Raw genomic sequence first — 22019 nt, 5'->3', positions numbered from 1 at the left:
TCCAGTGGCTCCCAGTCCTTTTGCCTCATAACCCCTTAAAATCAAGACAGGTGTGGACATGAGTTGTGTGCAGTTTAATTAGACATTTTCTTCTTCCATTGTTTAATTTTAAGGGTTTTTTTTAAGATCTGAAGATATGTTTCATAAGAAAAAAGAATAAATTTGAGATAAGAAAAAACAGATCAGAAAAAAACGATGATAATTTGGTGTAAGGGAAATATTTTTTGCCACACTAGAGGTGTGGCTCGAGGGATTGCGATATTGGTTGGCCAAACCGCCACTTTGGTTCTGACTGAAATATGTCAACAACCACTGGATGGATTAAAATAATTAAGTTTGGTTCAGACAATCATGGTCTCCAAAATGAAGGAGCCTAAAGACTTTGGTGATCCGGTGCAACCATGCAGTTCACATTTGTGGTTTTAAGTGAAATATCTCAACAGTAATAAATTGCTATGAAATCCTCTCAGGATCAATTGGGCCATGTAATGTTACAAAAGAACTGGTTTGTGCAATGGTTGTCCGACCACACCGGAAATGAAAAGTGTTTGTAGTTGTTCCAAATTGTAACACTGGAAAAGGAGGTGAATAGCCAGAGGACACAATATCGTTTATATTAAATTTTTAACTTGTGGATAATATATTTCAGTCTCTCCTGGAAAGTATTCAGAGTGATGTACTTAGTTCTTCACATGGAAAGTGACGGGATCGTCAGACATCGGAAAGGTGTCATGGGAGGGTGTTTTCTGAGGTTTTTTGAACATCTGACAAGTAGTTCTGATGAAGCCTACTGGCTCCTTAAGAGGGCGGTTTTTATTGTTATTATGAGTATGTTAGCATGCTGACATTAGCATTTACAGCTTCACAGAGGCTGAATCATGGCTGTAGACTAATCTTGTTTATTTCTTATTCCTTTCATCATTTTGTGACCCCTCAGATTTATCTTGGGAGTCCTTGAGGGGTCCAGACCACCAGGTTGAGAACCACTAGTCTGTTTATACTCTTCTGTGGTTACGCTTTATCATGGCACGTGATCTGTGCAGCCAGCACCATCAGTGCAAAAAAACCCACATCTGCTTCTAGCCTCTGATTGGTGTTTTGACACTGAAGCCTAGTAGCAGGAGAGCCTTGAAGTGTGATCGCTCTCCCTCAGTCCAACACGAGTACTTTGGCAAGAGCCCACTCCTCCTACTGAAGGACACACAGTTTGTTAAACCGAACATACGAGTGTTTGTCCAATTGAGATGGAGAGTTTGTATTCCCTATGCACCTTTTCGCAAAAGGAAAACATTTTCACAAAGGTGTAATTATGCCAGTGTTGAATGTTGAAGGACAGATTTTGGCTTGATTTTACAGAAATCAGGTGCTTTTAAGGACAGAATTGCTTGCAAGGAAGATAAATCAGATTTTTGTTATGATTGTAGTAAATCATATCCATTTGGGCTGCAGGTTGTTATCCTTTGTGCACCCCCTACAACACTAAAAATCAAGTTCCATTTAAAGAATAGTGTACTGTATAATATTTTAAGCTGACTCATGCAAATGTGTTCTTTATATGTTTTGATATGTGACTCAGAGCTATTTATCAAAATCTGTTTTACAAATTAATTGTGCTGCCAGGTCAGGATTTCACTTCCTTCCGTAACTCTTGTTGCCGACCGTTGTGGACAGACAGGCTTTGCATGGGACTGTATTTACAGTGCATTTTGTGCCGATCCAAGCTCAATATTTTTGTAACCTGAGAGCACTGTGTACCCCCCCAAGAAAGAGGTCCTCTAGTTGAATGTGGTGTTGCACCCCTTCTCTCAGTCTCCTTTCGGCCCCCAGAAACCCTCGTGGATGGGACTAGGCTCTTGACTAACTCCATATGGAATGCAGGAAAAACTCCAGTAAACGCTGGCTCAAGCACACAGTGAAATAATTTGTGGTTTGTTTTTTCTTACAGACTATAAGCAGAAGTATGGGGAAGAGCACGGCTCGTGCCAAGCCGGGATAGCAGGAGTTTTTACGGAGGTCAGTAACAGTGCTTGTTCATCTTCTTAATCCATGTAATGCTCTCTTTCTGTTAGTCTAACGTAGAGACAGTTGTTTGGTGTCATCTAAACTCTGCTGTCTGGACGATCACGAAGCTTCATCAATCAGCTCAATCGTCTTTTTTTTATTATCAAGGGAGTCATTCTCTGATTCTCTCACTTTAAAGTATGATTGCCATTAACTTTACCACATGCCTGATGTTTCAAAGAACCTTTTTTCCCTCACTCTTTGTTGACTTTGTCTCTCTGGTGTTATGGGGATAGTTAGCAGAGAAGTTATATATATGTGGCTGAGGGGGATATTTTCCCCTCAAGTTGTTTAAGATGTCACAAGATGTGGAAAATCTGAATTCTACAGTCAGATATACATATAATAGTATTTGTATCAAAGCAGCCAGCGCTCTGCTGACTAACTGCTGATAACTGTTTCCATAGGAAAGGTTGCAACAGCCTCACTTGACCTGGTGTGGTTCCACAAGATAATGTGTTTAAGAAAATACAAGTTCCCCTTTTATCTATAGCGCAGATGCACTTCTGTCTGACATCATCCTCGGTTGTACGATACCTTTTGTTCTCCTGCGTGTTTGTCTGTAGAAAGACAACGCTGGGAGCAGAAGTGGTGACAGGAAGATCAAATAAATTTAACGTATAAATGCATTTGAGGAAAAAAATCAGGTTTGACAGGGAAAAAATGTGCATATGTGAAATACAATTCAATTTGAAAATGTATATTTGACCAGTTTAGACATTTTGTTTTCTATACATTTACAATGTAATTCTTTCCTGATGTTGCCCATGAGCGGCATGTTCTGCAAAGGTCCTTTTCGAGTCTCGAATTACAGTTACGCTCAATTTTGGACATACAGTAAAGTACAGTAGACTCTGAGTAACTTAAAATGTGTCCTCGGAGCACAGCTGTGCCCTTAGTTTCTCTTTATTTTACTTATATTAAATAACATTATTTCAGTGTAGTATAGTTAGAGTGACAAATAACTAATCAATTAGTCAATCAACAGAACATTAATCAACAGCTGTGTGAACATTGATTTAGTCACTTTTTAAGCAGGCTGTGAGGATTTGCTGCTTTTCTCGTTGTACACTGAATACATTTGGGTTTGGACTCTTGGACGGACAAAACAAGACATTTGAAGATGTCCCCTTGGGCTGTGGGAAACAGTTTTGGACATTTCTCTCAATTTTCTGACATTTGATAGATCAAATGATTAATGGAGAAAATAAACAGCAGATTAACCGATAATGAAGGCTTAGCTTTAAAAAAAAAAAACAGCCCCTGTCACAGATACAAAAATAGGATCATTTCACATGATCTGCCTGCTAACTTGTTCAACATTTCACCGCAGATTCTTTGACGTGTGTGTTTCAACGCAGCATCAAAGAGCCTTTGAAAGTGTGGTTCACGGCTGTTGTTAAGACTCTGGCTCCAGAGCAGCATATGACACAATGTTTAGTTGGGTTTAGTTTCATTATTTTATTATGTAAATCCATGAAACATAATTTAAAAGCTGGAAATAACTGCACAAGTGTCAAGCTAGTTTAGGAAGTTTTCCTGTAGCATGAGATGGTTCAGTCGACATCATCATGTGAAACCTGTAAATACTAGAGAGAAGGCTTTTAGCTTCAGGAAAGAAAATATTCTGTTGGATTCCACAATGAACCTACTGTTTTAAAACCAAAGACAAAATCATCAAACCCACTTTTCTTTCCCAAGATGAGGACAATGAGGACGTCAGGTTTGATCTGTTAAAGCATTTGAACAATCCCCCCCCCCTTCCTTGGAAGAATGTGAGGAATTTAAAGAAAAGATGTCCAACTGTTAAACCTTATCCCTGTCTGAACCATGGTGCATACGCCTGGTGGTGCCCAGATGTTTGACACCACGGCACAGCGTATGCATACTGCAGAGTAAGTCCTCACTGTGTTGTCCAGTTTGTTTGAGATCTCAGTGGTAGCTATGCATACTCTGAGACAGATAACATCAGTTGTGAAAAGAAAGGAAAAGCAAGTGGTGAGCAGCGATACACACCCTTTTTGTTTGGTTGAAACAGAGCATCTTAATTGTGGTGCTCTGGTCACTTTAATAGCTGTGGAGCATCACAGCAAAACGCTGTGAACGACTCATTTTACAGCTGTCAATTTTTCTCAGGCTCTGAATTCCTCATCACATCAAAGGAGGCAGCGTCGGCTGGCATGCCGTCTGGCTGTGTGGTTAAGGGCAGATAACACAAACCAGTCTGTGGCCATTGGTTAACCAGACGTTCACCCAGTAGCGCTTTTCTTTTTTCCCCCCTCTTTTCTCCAGCAGGATATTGCAGTGCAGATAGAAGGTGACTCAAAATCATCTGAATGAATGTTTGGGGGGGTGTTTTAATTTACAGGAGCTGGTGGTGATGGGGGCACCGGGGTCATACTACTGGACTGGGACGATCAAGGTGTACAACCTGACGTCTGACTCCTTCTACAGCCCAAACAAAGAAGACGTCGACTCCCACAGATACAGCTACCTCGGTGAGCCTGATATTGAGCATAGCTGTGTTGAATGTCAGATATATCAGGATATCGAAGGAGCTGTGTCTGATTATTGTCTGTGTTTCCAGGCTACGCTGTGACTGCTGGACACTTCTCTTCTCCTAATGTAATAGACATAGCTGCAGGGGCACCTCAGCACAGCGGCAGTGGGAAAGTAGGCACTTCATCTTTTGACTTGTTTCCAGCTGTTGAACTCCTCTTGTGTTGCTCGCTACAGTGATTTGTTTTTCTCCTGCACAGGTTTACATTTTCAAAATCGATGGTGTGTCTTTGGTGAAGAGTTTTCAAGCCTCAGGGAAAATGGTATGAGCGCCAATGTGGTCTATTCCTGTTTTTAATCATTACACAGCACATATTTTACATTGAGGCTATTGTTATACTATACTTTTTCATCAGGAACAGCACAACAGAATTTTTTTTAACCTGATTTTCCTCAGGGATCATGCGGTTGCGTTGCAGACACACTACTCTAATTGCTTTGTTGTCAGAACTTCACTGTTTATGTCTGTGTTAAGTGTTTAGACAGCGATTTAAAGAAGGAACACACTTGCCAGGAACCAAAGCCAGGGAAGTAGCTAATGCTTTCCATTCAGACTGAATACAAGGAAGTCAGGCCAGCTTTAAGACATAAGTTGTGTCAATATTCCTTTAATATTGGTCTAAGGGGAAATAAATCCAGTCAGTGTGTGAATCTTATGTCAATCATATGAACTGAAGAAGAAGTGTCTGTGATCTGACCCATTGCTCTGTGGCTCGGCTTGGTTCCAGATGGGCTCTTACTTTGGCTCCTCATTGTGTGCAGTTGATCTGAACCAGGACGGCCTGTCGGACCTGCTGGTGGGGGCACCCATGCACAGCCAGCTCCGGGATGAGGGCCAGGTGTCTGTGTACCTCAGCAAGGGCAATGTGAGTGGGATTTGTGGGTCAGTGGGAACATGATAGCATAACTTGCAGGTTTATTTTACTACAGTATATGTCCAGTCTCTCTCTTTGAACTACGCAGATGTACCTTTCTGTACGGTTATTATTGCCCGCAGTGTCGATTTTTAGCTCTGCTTGTGTTTGATTTCTTTCTGACCATGTTTGTTATCGGGATACGAGAATAAAACAGTGGAGAATTGTGTGATTCAGCAGTGAGATTATTTAACTGACCAGGACTACAGCTACTGTTTGTACATTTTATATTTATGAGTTATTTTGCGAGGAAGTTGACTGTCCGTTTGGATAAAAGCCTACTAACTGCAGTCCTGGCCAAAGATTTTTATCGAAGAAAACCTGCAATAATTTCACTGCAGCAGTTTACTGTCAGCTCAGTATATAAACTGTTATCTTGCCGGCTTCTGTTTTCAGGGGGTGATGGAGGAGGAACGTGTTTTGAGTGGTGACAACGCTTTCAATGCACACTTTGGAGAATGCATTACCGCAATCGGAGACATAGATGATGATGGATATCAAGGTCAGTAGAAAGTACTCTAATAACATAATCATTGTTTTATTGTATTAGTATTTATATGTTTTAAAAGGAATAGTACACTCAGTGTTTAAACATTTTGCATTTTGCCAGTGGGAAGACAGAAATAGCGGTTCTTAAAATAGAAGTTCCCAACCTGTGGGTCAGGATTCCTTCAGTGGGTCACAACATAAATCTTGAGAGATTGTGAGATGATTAATAGCCAAAAAGAAAAGTTCTGCAACAGAATAGTTTTGTTTGTTTTTTGTTACACTTTTTTCACACATTTTGGGTTGTTTTACCACAACCTGAGGGGGGGAAATCACTCTTTAAATGAACTGCTGTTAACTGATAGACATCTGAGACTTGCGCCAAGGCGTCACAAGTCGACTCTTTACTTTAAGGGGTCAAAAGCCAAAAAGGTTGGAAGGAAAAAGGACGACGCTGGGGGTTTAACATGTTTTAGTCCATTAAACACAAATCTCTTGTGTTTTACTTTAGTGCTGACCAACAAGGCAAAAAGTTTAAAGATTGCCTTCCATTCTTGCAGACAGCCACTGTTTTTAATTTAATCGGTTTTTATTTAAACTGTTGTGCAGCGATATATTAAGAGCAGAAAGTCTTTTCGAAATGATCCTTATGAATCAGCTTCTGCAATACAAACTAAAACAAACGTAAGTCTCAGATGCCAGAGAGTTCTTGAATGCACCAGAAAGGAGAAATCTCAAGTCTTTAAATTAAAAACTACTGGTATTATCCTTTAACCACGAAACTTTGTCTGGGCATGTAAACCCTTCGTAACACTCGAGCCACTGGTGAGAGGTCAGAACTCAGATTGGGGTCGTGTTTTATATATATAAACCTCGTAATGGCCCCCCATTGGTGAATGAATCTATAATCCAGGCAATGGCAACCACTTTGGAATAGTACTGCTGTTAGTGTGACATTGTTGCAACAAAGCTCTTTCTCCTGTCATCTGACGAGTAATAAAGTCACACAGTTTATACTCCTCACATCAGCCCACAAGCAAATGTTGGCCAGTTGAGATGCTCAGTAGGTGCAATAAACCCCTAATTTTCCCAGACATTTTGTTTCGATTACCCTGTGGCGAGGAGGATCTTTAAGAAAATATCGCCCTCTCTCACCCTTCAGTGCACAGAGTCATCCAGACACAAACCAAATGATCCACACACACACACACACACACAGACATACATTTACGCTGTCTGTTTTCCTGGCACTTGCACGGCTTGGCTCTGAGGACTCAACTTGGCGTCCGCCTCACACTCGAGACTGGAAGCTGCTGCCCGGTTTCATCTCTGTGTGAGATACGCCTCAAGGCTTGCAGCCTGGCACACTGTGCGTGTGTGTGTGTGTGGAGAAAGATGGCAGCTGGGAAGTATAACTCATCTTGTAACTCGTCACTCTCGGGGTGTGGAAAGAGCCAGACTTGCTCACTGACTGACAATCTATTATTTACAACTAAAGTGCTACCATTTAATTTAAAAGAACTACTGTAGAAATCATAATACACATTTGGTTTCACTAACAAATTACTTGTTTAATTCTCCCTCTACATAATGAGTTCATTATTGTGTGGTATTTACTTAAAAAAGTGCCATTCTTTTACCCTTTCTGCTTTGGTATGTGCACCACATGGCATGGAAGTGTTTTGGTTTATAAAAAGAAAGTTTATATATGGACTTGCTGTGGAAATGGGATAAGGAGACGTTGTTTCAGTGCTCTCGCCAGCACTTTATAGTCGTGTTTCCACTCTCTCAGAGGTCGCACAAGTTTTTATGGCCACTAACAACACTTAATTGTCTATTAAGAGTCTTACTGTAACAGCTTGTTTTCCCAGGCACTGGCCAGCTGAAAGTAAACAGGGGGTTAATGAAAGCTTTTGTACACATTCACAAACACACTCATTCATTTCTATGCCGACTTTTCACAGAAACACTTTTTGTCCTCTGTTTGTTCAGATGTAGCCATAGGAGCACCTAAAGAGGATGACTACGGAGGAGCAGTTTATATCTACCATGGGGATGCCACAGGAATCATCACCAAATACTCCATGGTAAGAACTTTTCCTAGTGTCAGACAACAACAAATATTTAATTAATTTTAATGTAATTTTTCATAGTAAGCAAAGGAATATCATAATGTGATTCTCTTTTCCTTCATTTCTAGATGTTGTAGTTTCTCTACAGCTTTACCAATGCTTGCTAAATTTTGATGAAAACCATGTGTTCACCTTGTGTATTGACACAGTAGCTGTTGAAGTAGCTGCATAATGTGTGGTAAAGTCGCAGGTGGTGAAGTAGCCACGGGAATACACGTAAGACCACCGCAGCTCTGAATAAGGAACAAGCTGTTCTTCATGGGCTCCTTTTTCTTAGTGACTGCAAAGTATTTCAGTGTTAAAAATATTTTTATTCACCACGTGCAGTAGACCATCATCACTACTTAGATGTTCTGTCTAGAGTTTCTCCTTTTGAATCAGTATTACAACAAGTATTAAAGATTAGGGCACAGACAGTGGTGTATTTTAGGAGCAATCGCTTGTGTGTCTAACATTGTGAGGCAGTAACACGGCATTGTAATTATTCAAAGGAAAATAAATTAAATAATATATTAAAGGAATGGTTTGATAATCAAAGATCTAAATAGTGGAGACGAGTAGCTTAGTTTAGCATTAAGACTGGGGACAACAGCTACAAAAAATCCACCTACCAGCACCTCTGAAGCTCTCTAATTAACAGAATTTATCTCGTTTGTTTAATCCATACAACAACAAAAACATTTAAAAACAACAAGTTGTGGTTTTGCAAGGGTTTCTTGGCCAACAGCTTGTTTGTGTGCAGATTAAACAAACAATATATAACATGTAGGTGTATTTTAGAACTCTGAAGCCAGGCTAGCTGATTCCCCCTTTTTACAGTCTTAATGCTAAGCTACCAAGTCTGTTTTTTACCTAAAGCAGAGACCGTTCATCTATGAAAAACAAACGCAGAGCAAAAACAAATCATGCAGTTTTCTGTTTTCCATGTTGGCTGCCATGTGTTATTTAAAGGCTGGTATCATCTGTTACAGAAACTATCTGGGCGCAGTGTAAACCCTGGTCTGCAGATGTTTGGCCAGTCAATCTCCGGCAATGTCGACATGGATGGCAACGGATACGCAGGTACAGCCAGACCAGACTTGATGAACGTCTGAAAGATTTTCCTAACCACATCAAGAAAATAACATAAAAACAAATAAGAAAGGACGAGATTATTATTTGTTTTTGCACCCTCATGGGTTTTTGACTCTCATCCTCTTGCAACAGCAGTGCAAAGACTCGTGATAGAGGCATCTTGTTTACTGCATTCCACAGCTGACATTGAGACTTAGCCAGCATGACAGTTAAAGACCTCTGTGCATTGTTCTGGATTTGCAGGTGTAAAGAGTGCTGTCAGCAGATGTTGCATTAATATACTATCTTCTGTATGGCTTTCCAAATCAATCATGTTTTTTTGTTGCAGATATCACTATTGGAGCTTTTATGTCAGATAGTGTGGTACTGCTGAGGTGAGTAACTGGATCATTCTCTGTGACACTGCAGTATTTTCTTTCTACCTCTGAGTCGTTTTAATGTCCGGTCTCTCCCACGCTGCGTTCCTGTGTCCGTTTGTGTGGTTGTAGGACCCGGCCTGTCATTACAGTGGATGTCTCCATATTTCTGCCCGTCTCCATCAACATCTCTGTGCCGCAGTGCCACGAGGGCCACCAGAACCTAAACTGCTTCAACGTTACCGTCTGCATGCGCTTTCGGGGAAGACAGCTCCCCGGACAAATAGGTGAGGACAATTCTTACAAAGGTTATCAGTCAACTCTGAAAGGACCTCTAAACCACCTGTGGCTGATATTACTTGTACAGACCCCACTGCTCTCACCCACTCAAACAAAAAAAAAAACTATTTCCTACAATAGCAAGAGTAAACTATAAGTAGAGGATAGACTGAAAATACAGACGTTTAATCATACTTGTTGGCTTAAAGGAATAGTTCTATATATTATATATATATATATATATTGGGAAATTGTATTATTATTAGCTTTCTTGCAGAGAGTCACAAGATTGATAGCACTCATGTCTGTGTACTATACAAGGCTGGAGCCAGGATGCAATAGCTTAGCATGAAGAATTGAAGCAGTGGGGGCTAGCCTGGCTCTCCTCTAAAGTATAAAACTTATACTAAAGTATACAACTCCTCCTCTAAAGCTTAGTAATTAACACGTTGTACCACTTGTTTAATCCATAAAACCAAAAATGTAAAAAGTGACAAGTTGTGGTATTTCTTGGCGACCAGCGTACAGGCACAGGGACTTTCTTATAAGTGAATAAAAGCCATAAATCATCATGTTGATCAACAATGCTGTCAAACTCTTGCAGATGCCATATATTATGGTTATTTGTGTTGTGAGGAAGTGAAATTCATACTCCTTGAACTTTTAGTCCTTTAAATGGGGAAAATTTGTAAACAGGCTGAGCAATTCTCCCCGTGCTTGAAGACGGTCAGTGTGGTTAGCCTTTGGCCTGAGTGTTATTGCCTTTAGCCGATGGTTTACCCTTCAACCTTTGCTAACTGGCTCTTGGGTGCAGCGCCTGTTGAGTGCTGAGGTGCAGTCCTGTTCCAGTGTTTGGGTGTGGTCATTCACAACCCCCCAGGGAAGCAGGAGCCCTGTCGTTACATAATGACTTCGTCCTGGCTCGCAGGAATAAAGCTTCTCTGTTTTGCCGTCTGGCGAACGCCATGGAAAGTGCAGCTCCATGTGTTTGGTGACTCCCATAATGAAACCTTCCTTTTGCCTCCTCTGGAGTGAGCTCATGGCGTTCTCTCTCTGTTGGACGAAGGGAAACAGTAGGCTTTGGTCCAACTGGGGTGTGTTTGCCACCCTTCCCACTGTTTTACCAGTAACACCCTCTTGAAGCAATTACTACAGACTGAGGCTGATTCATTCAGAGGATTTTAAATGGCCAGAGGCCCTTATATGGTTTTCTCGGAAATGTTGGTAATGTTTGACTTCATGCTTGGGATTTCTCATTTGAAAATAGATTTGAAGTTGTTCTGTGTCAATGTTACTAAAGCCAGGGGTGGGACCAACAGGAATGTTTTCTTTCACAGTAATACTAGCCCTGCCCCTCCAACTGGAAAATTAATTTCCTTTTTTTGTTAATTCTTGTCTGCTTACCTTAAGCTGTAAAAATATTGGCACAAAAAAAGTTTTTTCTTTGTATAGGTTAGTCCTCAGTCATTCCAGCTAACATATAATGAAAAAGCGTATATTGCTTTTCTTCATGGCTTTACTGGCGTGCGGATGAAATGGCAAAATTTGATCTAAATTCATGTCATATTATGTATGTCAAATTAAATTCTAAGTCAGTTTTCATCCCAGTAGCAAACCTATGCACACATCACGTTAGAATCTACTGAAATTAGCGGTTTTCATTACACAACAGCAGACAAAGGGCTCCTGTTAAGTTAAAGTAATATCAGATGATTTGACCAAGAAATGTCAAACATGTTCCCATCTTCCCTCTAACTTGTTTTACTGCAACAAGTGATAATTTATTTTTTCCCATGTTTTGATGGTAGTTACCAGAAAACCAAACCCTGCATACTTAAAGAGTTTCTCAACATTATCTTTATTTAAAGAACCATCGCTGTCAGTTGATATTATGCGTAATACTGTTTCTCTCTCTTCTCAGAGTTGCTGTATAACTTGACAGCCGATGTGGATAAACGACAGAAGAGCCAGCCTTCACGAGTCTACTTCACTCAGAGCGGATCCCAGATCAGCCAGATGAGCCAGCAGCTCAGCCTGGACATCAACAGGGAGGAGTGCCAGCGCTACACTGCCTACGTTAAGGTAAAGCTGGGTTTTCTGCTCTCAGTGCTGGCTCTGTTTGTGCTGTGTTGTCCATGTGCTGCTCATGTCCTCAGCTGATCTTTCCCATGGCCTTGAGCGCTCTCATCCAGCAATGTTGACGTGTGATATGAGTTATTTGCTTATGTGCTCTGTTTTTCTTTCTTATCTATTTTTGTAGTTTTTGGTTGGTGCGTCAAAGTCCGTATGTTTCCGGCTAAAAATGTTTGGACAGATCAAAACAACAGAATTTTTTTAATGTTAAAATAAGTTAAGGGACATCACATATCGCATAGTTATGTAAGAGCAGTGGCCGCTGTAGCTGACGGCTACGGATCCACAGGCATCTGCTGGGAAGCTCTTTGTTTCATGCTGCTGGGTTAGGTTAAAGGTAATAGTCAGGCGCTTGATGGTTCATGAAACCATGCTGCTCTAGTGTGCATCTGCAGAAACAGACAGAAACAGGAAACAGAGTCTCCTTTGTCGCTGCATAGTCCCTCTATTGTGTTCTTCTATGATTTAGCCGCGTAGCCTCAATGAGGGTCCCCATCCTGAGGGCACCATCCTTGTTTTACCTCCTCTAATACGGAGGCCCACTGCAGGCCTGTAAATTTCACAGGCATTCTTAACTGTGCTCTCCAGGCGCTTTCACCGTGGGAGGCTGAGCTGCCAACTGAGGGGGGCTGTCATTACCATGCCTGCCTCTCTTCCGTCAACCATTCAGACTATAACGAGTGTATATCACACAGAGCAGTCGTAGCAATGAGCTCCTGTACTCGTCACAACATACACATCACAGTTATCAGTGAAGTCTGGCATGTGTTTATCCAGGTTCTTCAGTAAACCTGGATAGAAAATTTTAAAATTTAATTTTTACTTCTCTCCATCTATGTTTCAACACACAGAACTTTAACAGGAGGGCAAGTCATGTAAAATAGTGTTTCTGCCCAAAGTAAATCTGACATTTCAACACTTGAACCAAACATCAGGTTTGTGGGTGGCCGAGTAAATTATCACTCAGTTGTAGCTCTTAGCTGCCACATATCTGTGGCATCTCTCTGGCTGTGAAATAAACACACTTATACTTTAAGTGCCATCCATCAGGCCACAAGTTACTTCAGGGACAAGACGTACTGTGCAGCTCTGTCGGTTTGTTCAGGCACCAATGGGCCTGGATGAAATTGTGCTTTGATGTTTTTGGGAAATTGTGGGAATATTCGGGAAATATACGTATTTGCTTTCATGCTGAGAGTTAGATGAGAAGATTGACGCCACACTCATGTCTGGCTGTTCATTATCAATCTGGAGCCAGGAGGCAGTTAGCTTAGCTTAGCATAAATACTGGAAACAGGTGGAAACAGTAAAAAGAATACACCTGTAAAACTTACCACTTAACATGTTATATTATGTTTCTTTAACATGTCTAAAAACTGAACTTATTATGGTTTTATGGGGGGTTAAGTGACTTTTTCTTGGTTAGGTGACTTCCTGGAGAGTGCAGCTTTTGAAGTTTTTGTACAGATTCAGCAAATTACTTCTAATGAAGTGACCTTTAGAGATGCTGGTAGATGGGTTTTCTACCTGCAAACAAAGACAGGCTAGGAACAAAACCAAGAATTATATTGATCTACTCATTTGAATCAGCAAAATAAACACATTTCCCAAAATATTGAATTATTCCTTTAAATATTTCAGTTTATAGCTGTCTTTTGGGGTGACTTTGTGCACATAACATTATATCTTTCGTCAGTGGGAGTTTTGGATTGGCTTGACTGAGGTGTGAAGTGTAGCATGGTTGCCCAGCTGTGTAGATTATTATTTTTATGCTATATGTTCCCACAAATTCCACCTGCTCAGCAGCAAAAAAACAGAGGTGATATTCCCAGTTACCAAAAGTTTAAAAAAGCCACACAGGATGGTAAAGGTGTGGTGCCCAAATTGCAACCTTACCAAACAGTTTACAGACTGAATGACCTTAGATACGTATGAAAACTAAAGGGTACAAAGATTATGACCTAGCGTGATAACTGTCTGCCATGAATCTTCCATCATCATCATACAGTATGTGTTTGTCCCAAACTTGAGAAAAGAGCAAAAGAATCACCATAATCAGAGGTGATCTGGCTCCACTCTGAGAGAGGCTCTAGTCTGCTTGACCAATTGGATCATTTATCTTCCTCATGTGTCTGCCCACATGCGGCAGTCTTCCCATTCCCCAGAAGAGGTATGATAATGGAAACCAGCTGGTAGCCCGACTGCATCCTCTGGGGACTGTGCACCCCCGCCCCACCCTTCTCTCATCTAAAACATACAGTGGAAACACAGGACTGAGGCTACCGTCACAGCAGGGTGCTGGGCTGCTGTTGTATCAACTGGAACTGCATGCTGGAGCTGCTGATGGAAAACCCTCACGTCAGGGTTGATTGCTCAAGCCCTGATGCATGAGGGCCGGTGGAAGGAGGCCATGAGCTATTCTGAGCCACTCTCACGTTTGTAACTCTGTTGACCATCTGTCGACCTCATTTGTTGACTTTATAAATTGTATAAACACTTTTAAAGGACCTCAGTTAACAGCTAAACTTAATAATGTGCTGGTAAAGCTGTATTTGTCCTACATAATGTACATGCAGCAACAGGGCTGGAAAAGACACGCTCAATTTTCCCCATCTGAAATCAAGTAAAAAGCTGGAGCAGCCACTCAGTAAATCATGTAGTGTTGAGAACACAAGGGCATAACAAGAGCTATGCAGAGAGCACAGAGTACAGAAGCTAATAGTTCAATCTCTTTTTTCGAGAGTAATTCCTCCTGAAATTATGCAAGCCTTTCATGTTGATCATTTTAAACATGTTTTCATTGGCGTCGACTAACATACATACCAGCCCTCCAGATGGTCTTTGTTTGGTTATTTTTAGCTAAATAAACTCCATGCAGGCTTTTACTTCAGTTGTACCTCACATTTAGAAAGGGGAAACAGTTCCTAGCGTTGGTGACTGATGAATGATAAGTTTTCTGATGACCAGAGTTCCTGTGCGTGAGATGGCAAGGAGTCATTTAACACGACTTCAAGCAGCAATTCTTCAGTTTGGTGTGTTGTATTAAGCAATTTTGTACAATTGCCATCCTTCCGTGGTGTGGTAATGTCTCAACTTACTGTGCCAGCCACAGCACTTGTAGTGAAATAGCTTGAAGGTTTTGAATATTATTCATGTGCAACTAGATTCCTCAGCAATTAAACTTAATCATTGTGGCGTCAAGGACAGAAAACTGGAGCAGTGCAGTTATTTATGAGACAGGTAACTCACTTCCTTTTTAGACATACTCAATTACTGTACTTATGTTATGTAGGGTGGGTATGATTGGGAGCACACTATAGTAATCAGAGGAATGGCAAGCAAGGTCACCAGGGCAGCCATGAAGACTGTTTTCTGAGACTACACTGTATGAGTATGCGAGTGTGTACAAGTTTGGCAGGTTTAATATTATGTTCACCATCTTATGCTTAAGCATGCTAACATTTGCTAGTTAGCACTACACACAAAGTACAGCTGAGGCTGATGGGGATGTTATTAGTTTTGCAGGTATTTACTCATTATTGGACCAACTAATATTTGACCTGATTATGGTGCTAGATGAAAGAATCACCCATTGTCTGCACCAAATTTCACTGCAATCCATCCAATAGCTGTTGAGAAATTTCACTCATTCAACCTCATAGTGGCGCTAAAGGAAAAGTGAGTGGATCGCCATAGTCACTTGGATATGGGATATCTAATATTATTTTAGATATTTCTGGACCAAAGTGGTGGATTAACAGATTGATTGCCATCCATAGATCCACGCTGCTAGCAAGGCTAAAAACAAATAATAAGAAATAAAATGACCAAAGTACTTAGATCATGCGCTTTGTTTAACTATGTATGCATGCTTTATGTTGAGTGGAGAACATCAGTGTCCATAGATTTAAAGTGCAACAGGTGTAATGTAAACATTAGATTGTGATGTATGTCTTACTATAAACTATAAAGCAACTATTATTCATTGTGTCCAGTACAAGGTTGGAGGCTGGCTTTAACCGCTCACTTGTCTTTGATTTATTGGTTGTCTTCGTAAAAACACGCTTTAAGTGTACCTTTGTTAGATGTTCTGCACTTCTTCCGTGATCACATCTCGTGGCATGTTTACATCTTTGGCAATTTATCCATCATCATGTATGTGTTTTTACTCCAGCAGTCCCATCACAACGCAGCGCACGTGAGCCTTGAAATCATGCCAAGAGCCAATTCCATTTGTGGTCATGAGTGGTATTGTGTAGCTCTGTAGATGCATCACAGTCTCCAAGGAGGAGCTAAAATAGGCAGTTAAAGCCCTGCCTGTAACAGTTGTCTGTTTAATTTAGCTCGTAAAGTATCCTGCTCACTTTCCCCCTCCCTTTCCTCTGGCCTATATTCCACTGAGTATGTGCCCTATATCTCATGTCCCCCTAACATTTGCTTGGCACCACTGGAGTATTTAAAGGTCCATCAAACTTTATTTTGATGGCTGCTGCTGTTATTGGGTCATCTGCAGGATGAACTATCTGTCAAACCTACACGCACTGAGGCCACCACCAGTCTCTTGTATGACTGAATAGAAAAACTAGAGACATGTTGGATTTAAACAAAATACAATGCTTGAGATCTTCAGACTGGTTTAGAGAAGGAACCAGGTTCTCTGTGTCATTTTCTCTGCAAATTCAATTGAAAGGAGCTAATGTTTTAAACTGCCTGCGTGTCTGCTTGTTAGCATCACACTGTACCTCATTCATATCTCATTAGGCTAAATTTAGTGGACAGATCTTTTTCATGCTACATAGAGTTGGAAAACAAAGCCTGCAAGACAACAACAAACATAAACCGCAGATTTACAATCCAATCCATTCAATATTATTGGAGGTGTTCTCATGCATCTTATCAGGGTCATTGATGAACTCTACTTATACAACCGCTACTTGTATGCAGTTATACCATAGACAAAAGAAGCAATTTGAATGAAAATATTTGTTAGTTGCAGACTTTGGTAAAATAGTATTTAAAGTATGTTTGTAGTTACTTTACCTTAAAGGACATTTGCACCAGACAGGAAGTGTGGTTTCCAGAACATAATTCTGGTTCTAACAAAATCTGCAAGATTGCAGTAATTGACCATTTACCTGACAGTATGCTGTTCATTATTCAGTGAAATCCACTAAAGAAGTCAAAACAAATGGGAAAACTCATTGACACTTAGACCTCAGTCTGCTCTCCACAGACAAACAGGAAACCCTGGAGAGTATGCCAAAGCAGGAGTTCCTGTCACTGCATCCCCAAGAATCCCCAGTAAAACGAAGTCCCAGAGCCTTACCACTGTCAGGCACATGGAAACCCAGAGCTGGGACACAGCCACACTGGCTGCTTTGTTTGCCTCTTTACAGTTCAACAGAAATGTGCAATTCCCTTGATGCCATTTCCCCGGTTTCATTTACCTCAGGCCAAGAGAGCTGATACAATGAAAGTATATAGCAGGAAGTTAATCAAATCCAGCTGTCTTCTGTTACACATGGCAGCCAGTCAAGCACCTATTTATAAAGAATATAATGAAAAAAAAATTTACTTAAGCAGTGCAATGCGATAATAAATCAAGTGGAAAATGTCATAGACACTGTCACATAAATAAGTTCAGCTGAATGCTTTGTCTGCAAGTATTAGTGTTAATACCATTTACTGGATACTAAAGAAGAGCTATTCAGGTTAATTTTAGCTCAGGGTAATATTTTGGTCAGGATTTCCCTACATGGCTGTGCCAGAGTGAACGTTAGACAGTTCTTCTCTTGGCTTGTTTTGGGAGTGCGCAGCCAGCACACTTTTGTTACATTAAAACAAGACAGAATTCTCATGAAGTTCCTCTCATGCATGGGCATTGAAGATGTAAGTGAGGTATTATTTTTGGTATGGCTGCTCATTAGACTTCTCTGTGTTGTTGCCATAGTAAATCCATCGTTGTTACTCATATCAAGACTGGCCAAAGGTTGGGCAGATTTGATGATTTGTTGATTTTGGCAGCTGAGCACCCTGGGCAAAATGTTTCCGCAGTCTTTTGGCCACGTTACTGCCACACGATGCCACCGCAAGGCAACGTAATGGGTGGCCAAGTCTGACCACAATGAAAGAGTTTCTCTTGCCATGTTTCCCACATCCACTGCAGAGGAAACATGTATGCGTACGGGTGTTCAGCATGAATGTGTGTGTGTGTGTGTGTGCGTTGAATGTCAGAAGCGCTGCCTGTCATGGGGCCTTTGCTTCACCACACCAGGATAAGACAAAAGGCTGTCATTACTTCACCACTTGGCATCGTAATGATACTTCCTTAACAACCTGGCAGTGACCCCGTTATTGTTTCCCTACTACTTGACCCATTTGTTAATATTAGAGTATATTCCTGATGTTGTGGCGTCAACATCAACCTTCAGCTTCCTGTATAAACAGGCAAGATCCGCCACAAAGGAAGTGGTATATACACAAGACATTTGTTAATGTTCTGCAGAGACTGTAACCTGCCCTAATCAGGTGGATCTGACAAACTTGTGTTTGCGTACTGCAGTTTTATCAGAGCTTTGTCTAAAAACAAGGGCTACAACAATAACACTGAAGTAAAAGTGCCCCAGATTTTGTGCACAGTGACGACATCAGCTGCAGGAAGCATCTGGAGACCTCCTCTATCACCAGGATGGAACAGACTCAAACACACACACAAACACACTGAACAAAACTGCTCATATTGAGCTCATCCTCCGAGCTGCTATCTCGTCTATCAGAGGGTTGTTTTCATCTTTTCAATAAATGCATTTAATAATAGTGTAGTATTTTTTTAAACTGTCAACAACATGATGCAAAAATCAGCAACTGTGAAGTTTATAATGGAATCTTTATTCTTTTGGAAAGTACACTTCTGCAATTAATTGCATACAAGAGCCGTTAACAAGCTTCCTGTTTATGCGCAGAGAAGATTTATCAGGATGTTGAAAAAAGTTAATCTTTCAAAGACAGGAAGTCTTCAGATGCTTGTTGTTCTTTCTAAACAGCAACAAATTTCAGAGAATACTGATGCTTTTAATTACACAAGTTCAAGAGTAAAAGCCAATAAAATATTGTCTGTGCCAGGAGTTTGCTACCAACTGCACTATATTTACCCTCTGCCCTTTTATTTGAGAGTCTGAAATAATTGTGACATTAATGCAACTCTAAAAAAATCCCACGATAAATGAAAGAATCAGTGTTCATAGCATGTCAGCTACTTTTTGCTAGTCGCACAATGTACACAATGCATTTGATAGATGTGTGAATTACACTAATGTGACACTGTATCGGTCAATGATACCATAAAATAATGATGATTTTTAAGTGTACGTTTTACTTTAGAGCTACTGAATGTTTATTATATAAGGGATTTTGAACACAAGTGAGTGATTTTGACACAGCTATTACTTTAATTGGCTAGAAGCATTCTTCTTATTTTTTTTCTTCTTCTGTTTCTTCTTCTTATTAGTAATATTATTATTATTGCCATCAGTGCAGATATATACAGACTTAAGTGGTTACTAAAGCCACTTTGTTTCTATTTGATTGCCAGTTCTCAAGACCCAAAACTACTTCCTTAAAAGGACCTCATCTGGATTATTCCTTTTTTTTTTTAGCACTAGGTTTGTTTTGCTTCCTAGGAGAGCCGTGAGTGTGTCCTCGTGGTGACTCCATACCCGTCAGTCAGGTTACAATAGAGATCAGCAGGGGGTTAAAGGTAGATAGACTCGAGGATGACAGGAGCCCTGGGTCGAGAATTTGGGGAATGAAGGGGCTATAATACAGGATCATTTAGACTAATTTGTTCTGTTCCTGCTGCTGCTTTCCAGAGATTCCAGAGCTCAACTTTATGGCTTTAGGGTCATTTCAAGAGTGTAAAACCTTGTAATGCTCTCAAATGTAATGTAGTAATGACACTGAAAATAGCAGGGAAAGAAATAATGTGTGGAGAATATCACAATGTGGGAGTTGAGTGAGGAGGAACTGAGATATGAGGGAACACATCTGTGTATTTATAGGTGGCTGGCTAGATTTCAGATCCAGATATTACACTATTACAGCTATAGTTAGCATTGGCGCTAACTCAAGTTGTTGTTGATAGAATGTAGTAAAAATAATACGCTGATGAATTTGGTGTGTTTGAGCAGTAAACCTCTTCCATCTGCCAATTTCCACTGGGGAAGCGAGGCACCTTTCTCTCCTCCTTTTATAAATCCCAGCTGTGGTTTTAACTGTCCAGGGGTCAAATGTTGAATGCCTTCTTCATGATGCATGCGAGGCCATAAAGGTTTCCTGTAATTTGTGTTTACGTGAACGTTGTTTTAAAAAGCTATAAATTCAATACACTTGTATTCTCGAAGGCGTAAGAGTGTATATCGCCTTATCTGTGCCCTCGGGATCTTTATTGAGGGGAGTCATTTTACTGACAGTCTGAGGAGAAGACGTGTGTGTTTTTGTTTGTGCGTTTCAGAGGAAAGTTGGAATGTGAGACAACGATTTTGATTATCAGGTAGTATGCAGTTCTGCAAATGCATGTTCCTGTGTGTGCATGCTATGCTCAGAGCAACGTGGAATTTATTGCTGTTTTGTTCGTGATGCAGCCTCATGCATGACAGTACAGATGGTATATGTTTCCTGTCAGTTAAGTAATGGTACTCCTGTGTTTTACTCAGGAGTAAATATGCGTTTGCTCATGGGAGATATTACAACACATCGCTGTATCTAGCAGTACTCAGTCAAGCTAAAGGTTAGGATTTGGTTGATTTATGTTTTCACGGAAACAGCAGCCCAATATTAAGGATTCGGTGTTCTGGGTTTGAAAATATTTATCAGTCATGTTCTATGCATTTTTTGGGGGTAGTGAAGGTGTAGGATGGGTCCAGTTAAAGAGAGTTATAGGACTGTTCTGGTCAGGCAATAGTAATGATGGATGATCCTCACAAATGTATCATCAAAGTGAACATAAATTGCGAATTAATTGGAAACATAAACAATAATGATTTAAAATGAACGGCAGGGAAGAATGGAGAATGAAAGAAATACGTTATATGAGTATAAATGAAGGAGAAGATATTGTAGACTCACTCTTTCATTGTACAAGAAATGCCACAGTGACCAGTGAAAGGTTTACAAATGTCAGTCAGAAGGGTTCTTTGTCGAAATGTTAATTGTAGGCAAGGCAACTCTGCTGTTTACTGCAAACACACACACTTTTTATTCCTAATTATCATGAGTGTACAACCATGTAAATCCACTCGTTTGTTTTCATTTCTAACTAAATTAGCTTAATAAGCAGAACTATCCACAGAGTAGCTCTCAGTAATAATAACATATTTGCTTTCTGTAGACATAGTGTACGATGAACACTGAACCCCGATGTTCCCTCTTTTGAAACACTCCGTCAGTTCGATTTGTTTCTGGACACAGTGTGTTTTGATGCACAACAGGTTGTGGACTGTGTGATTTATCAGGTTGGTGCCTGAAGCTGGACGGACATCTGAGAATCAATGCCTCTACTACTAACATCAGACAGGCTGAAATATTTTCCAGTGGTTGGAGTAAACATGGCTCATGTTGAATGGGAACTGTTTTCAAAGGCCTACTGCATACATTTTGTATGACTGGTAGTCTGGCATTTTCAGATTACTCAGAATTATTTGGTTTTGGACAGGCTGAAGGTATTAAGTGCATTTTTTGTTGACTTGTAACTTTCTCTAACCAGACAGATAATTAAGAACACGTTTAGTTTCAGTGACTCATGTCATTGTTTTGGACATCTTGTTCAAAGTGGCTGTAATCAATTTTTTTTTTATATACTAACAAGAAATGAAAATGTGAAAGAGTTCGCTCATAGTAGTGAACCTATATAGACTTATCACCTGAATCTGCTGCTCCCCTCTGCTTTACAGAGCTTTATAGTGAGTTCCAGCTCATTGTTCAGCTGTCTTTACTGTTTTGGTTCACTCTCATAGCATCCTGCTCATCAC

At 40.4% G+C, this 22019-nt stretch overlaps 1 protein-coding gene across 1 annotated transcript in view; it reads left to right on the top strand.

Moving 5' to 3' along the window:
- Positions 1–22019, top strand: part of itga9 (integrin, alpha 9) — a 49551-nt gene that overhangs the window by 4916 nt on the left and 22616 nt on the right. Inside the window, exons 5-15 of the mRNA XM_035663487.1 lie at positions 1946–2013; positions 4430–4559; positions 4649–4734; positions 4821–4883; positions 5349–5486; positions 5931–6036; positions 8013–8107; positions 9124–9214; positions 9555–9600; positions 9715–9869; positions 11783–11943. Of these exons, the coding sequence (XP_035519380.1) occupies positions 1946–2013; positions 4430–4559; positions 4649–4734; positions 4821–4883; positions 5349–5486; positions 5931–6036; positions 8013–8107; positions 9124–9214; positions 9555–9600; positions 9715–9869; positions 11783–11943 (1139 nt within the window). The remainder of the gene's footprint in view (positions 1–1945; positions 2014–4429; positions 4560–4648; positions 4735–4820; positions 4884–5348; positions 5487–5930; positions 6037–8012; positions 8108–9123; positions 9215–9554; positions 9601–9714; positions 9870–11782; positions 11944–22019) is intronic.

Source organism: Morone saxatilis, unplaced genomic scaffold, assembly GCF_004916995.1.
Source record: "Morone saxatilis isolate NCDOM2014 unplaced genomic scaffold, NCSU_SB_2.0 Contig19, whole genome shotgun sequence".
NCBI lineage: Eukaryota > Metazoa > Chordata > Actinopteri > Moronidae > Morone > Morone saxatilis.
This window is presented reverse-complemented; position numbering and strand designations above follow the sequence as displayed.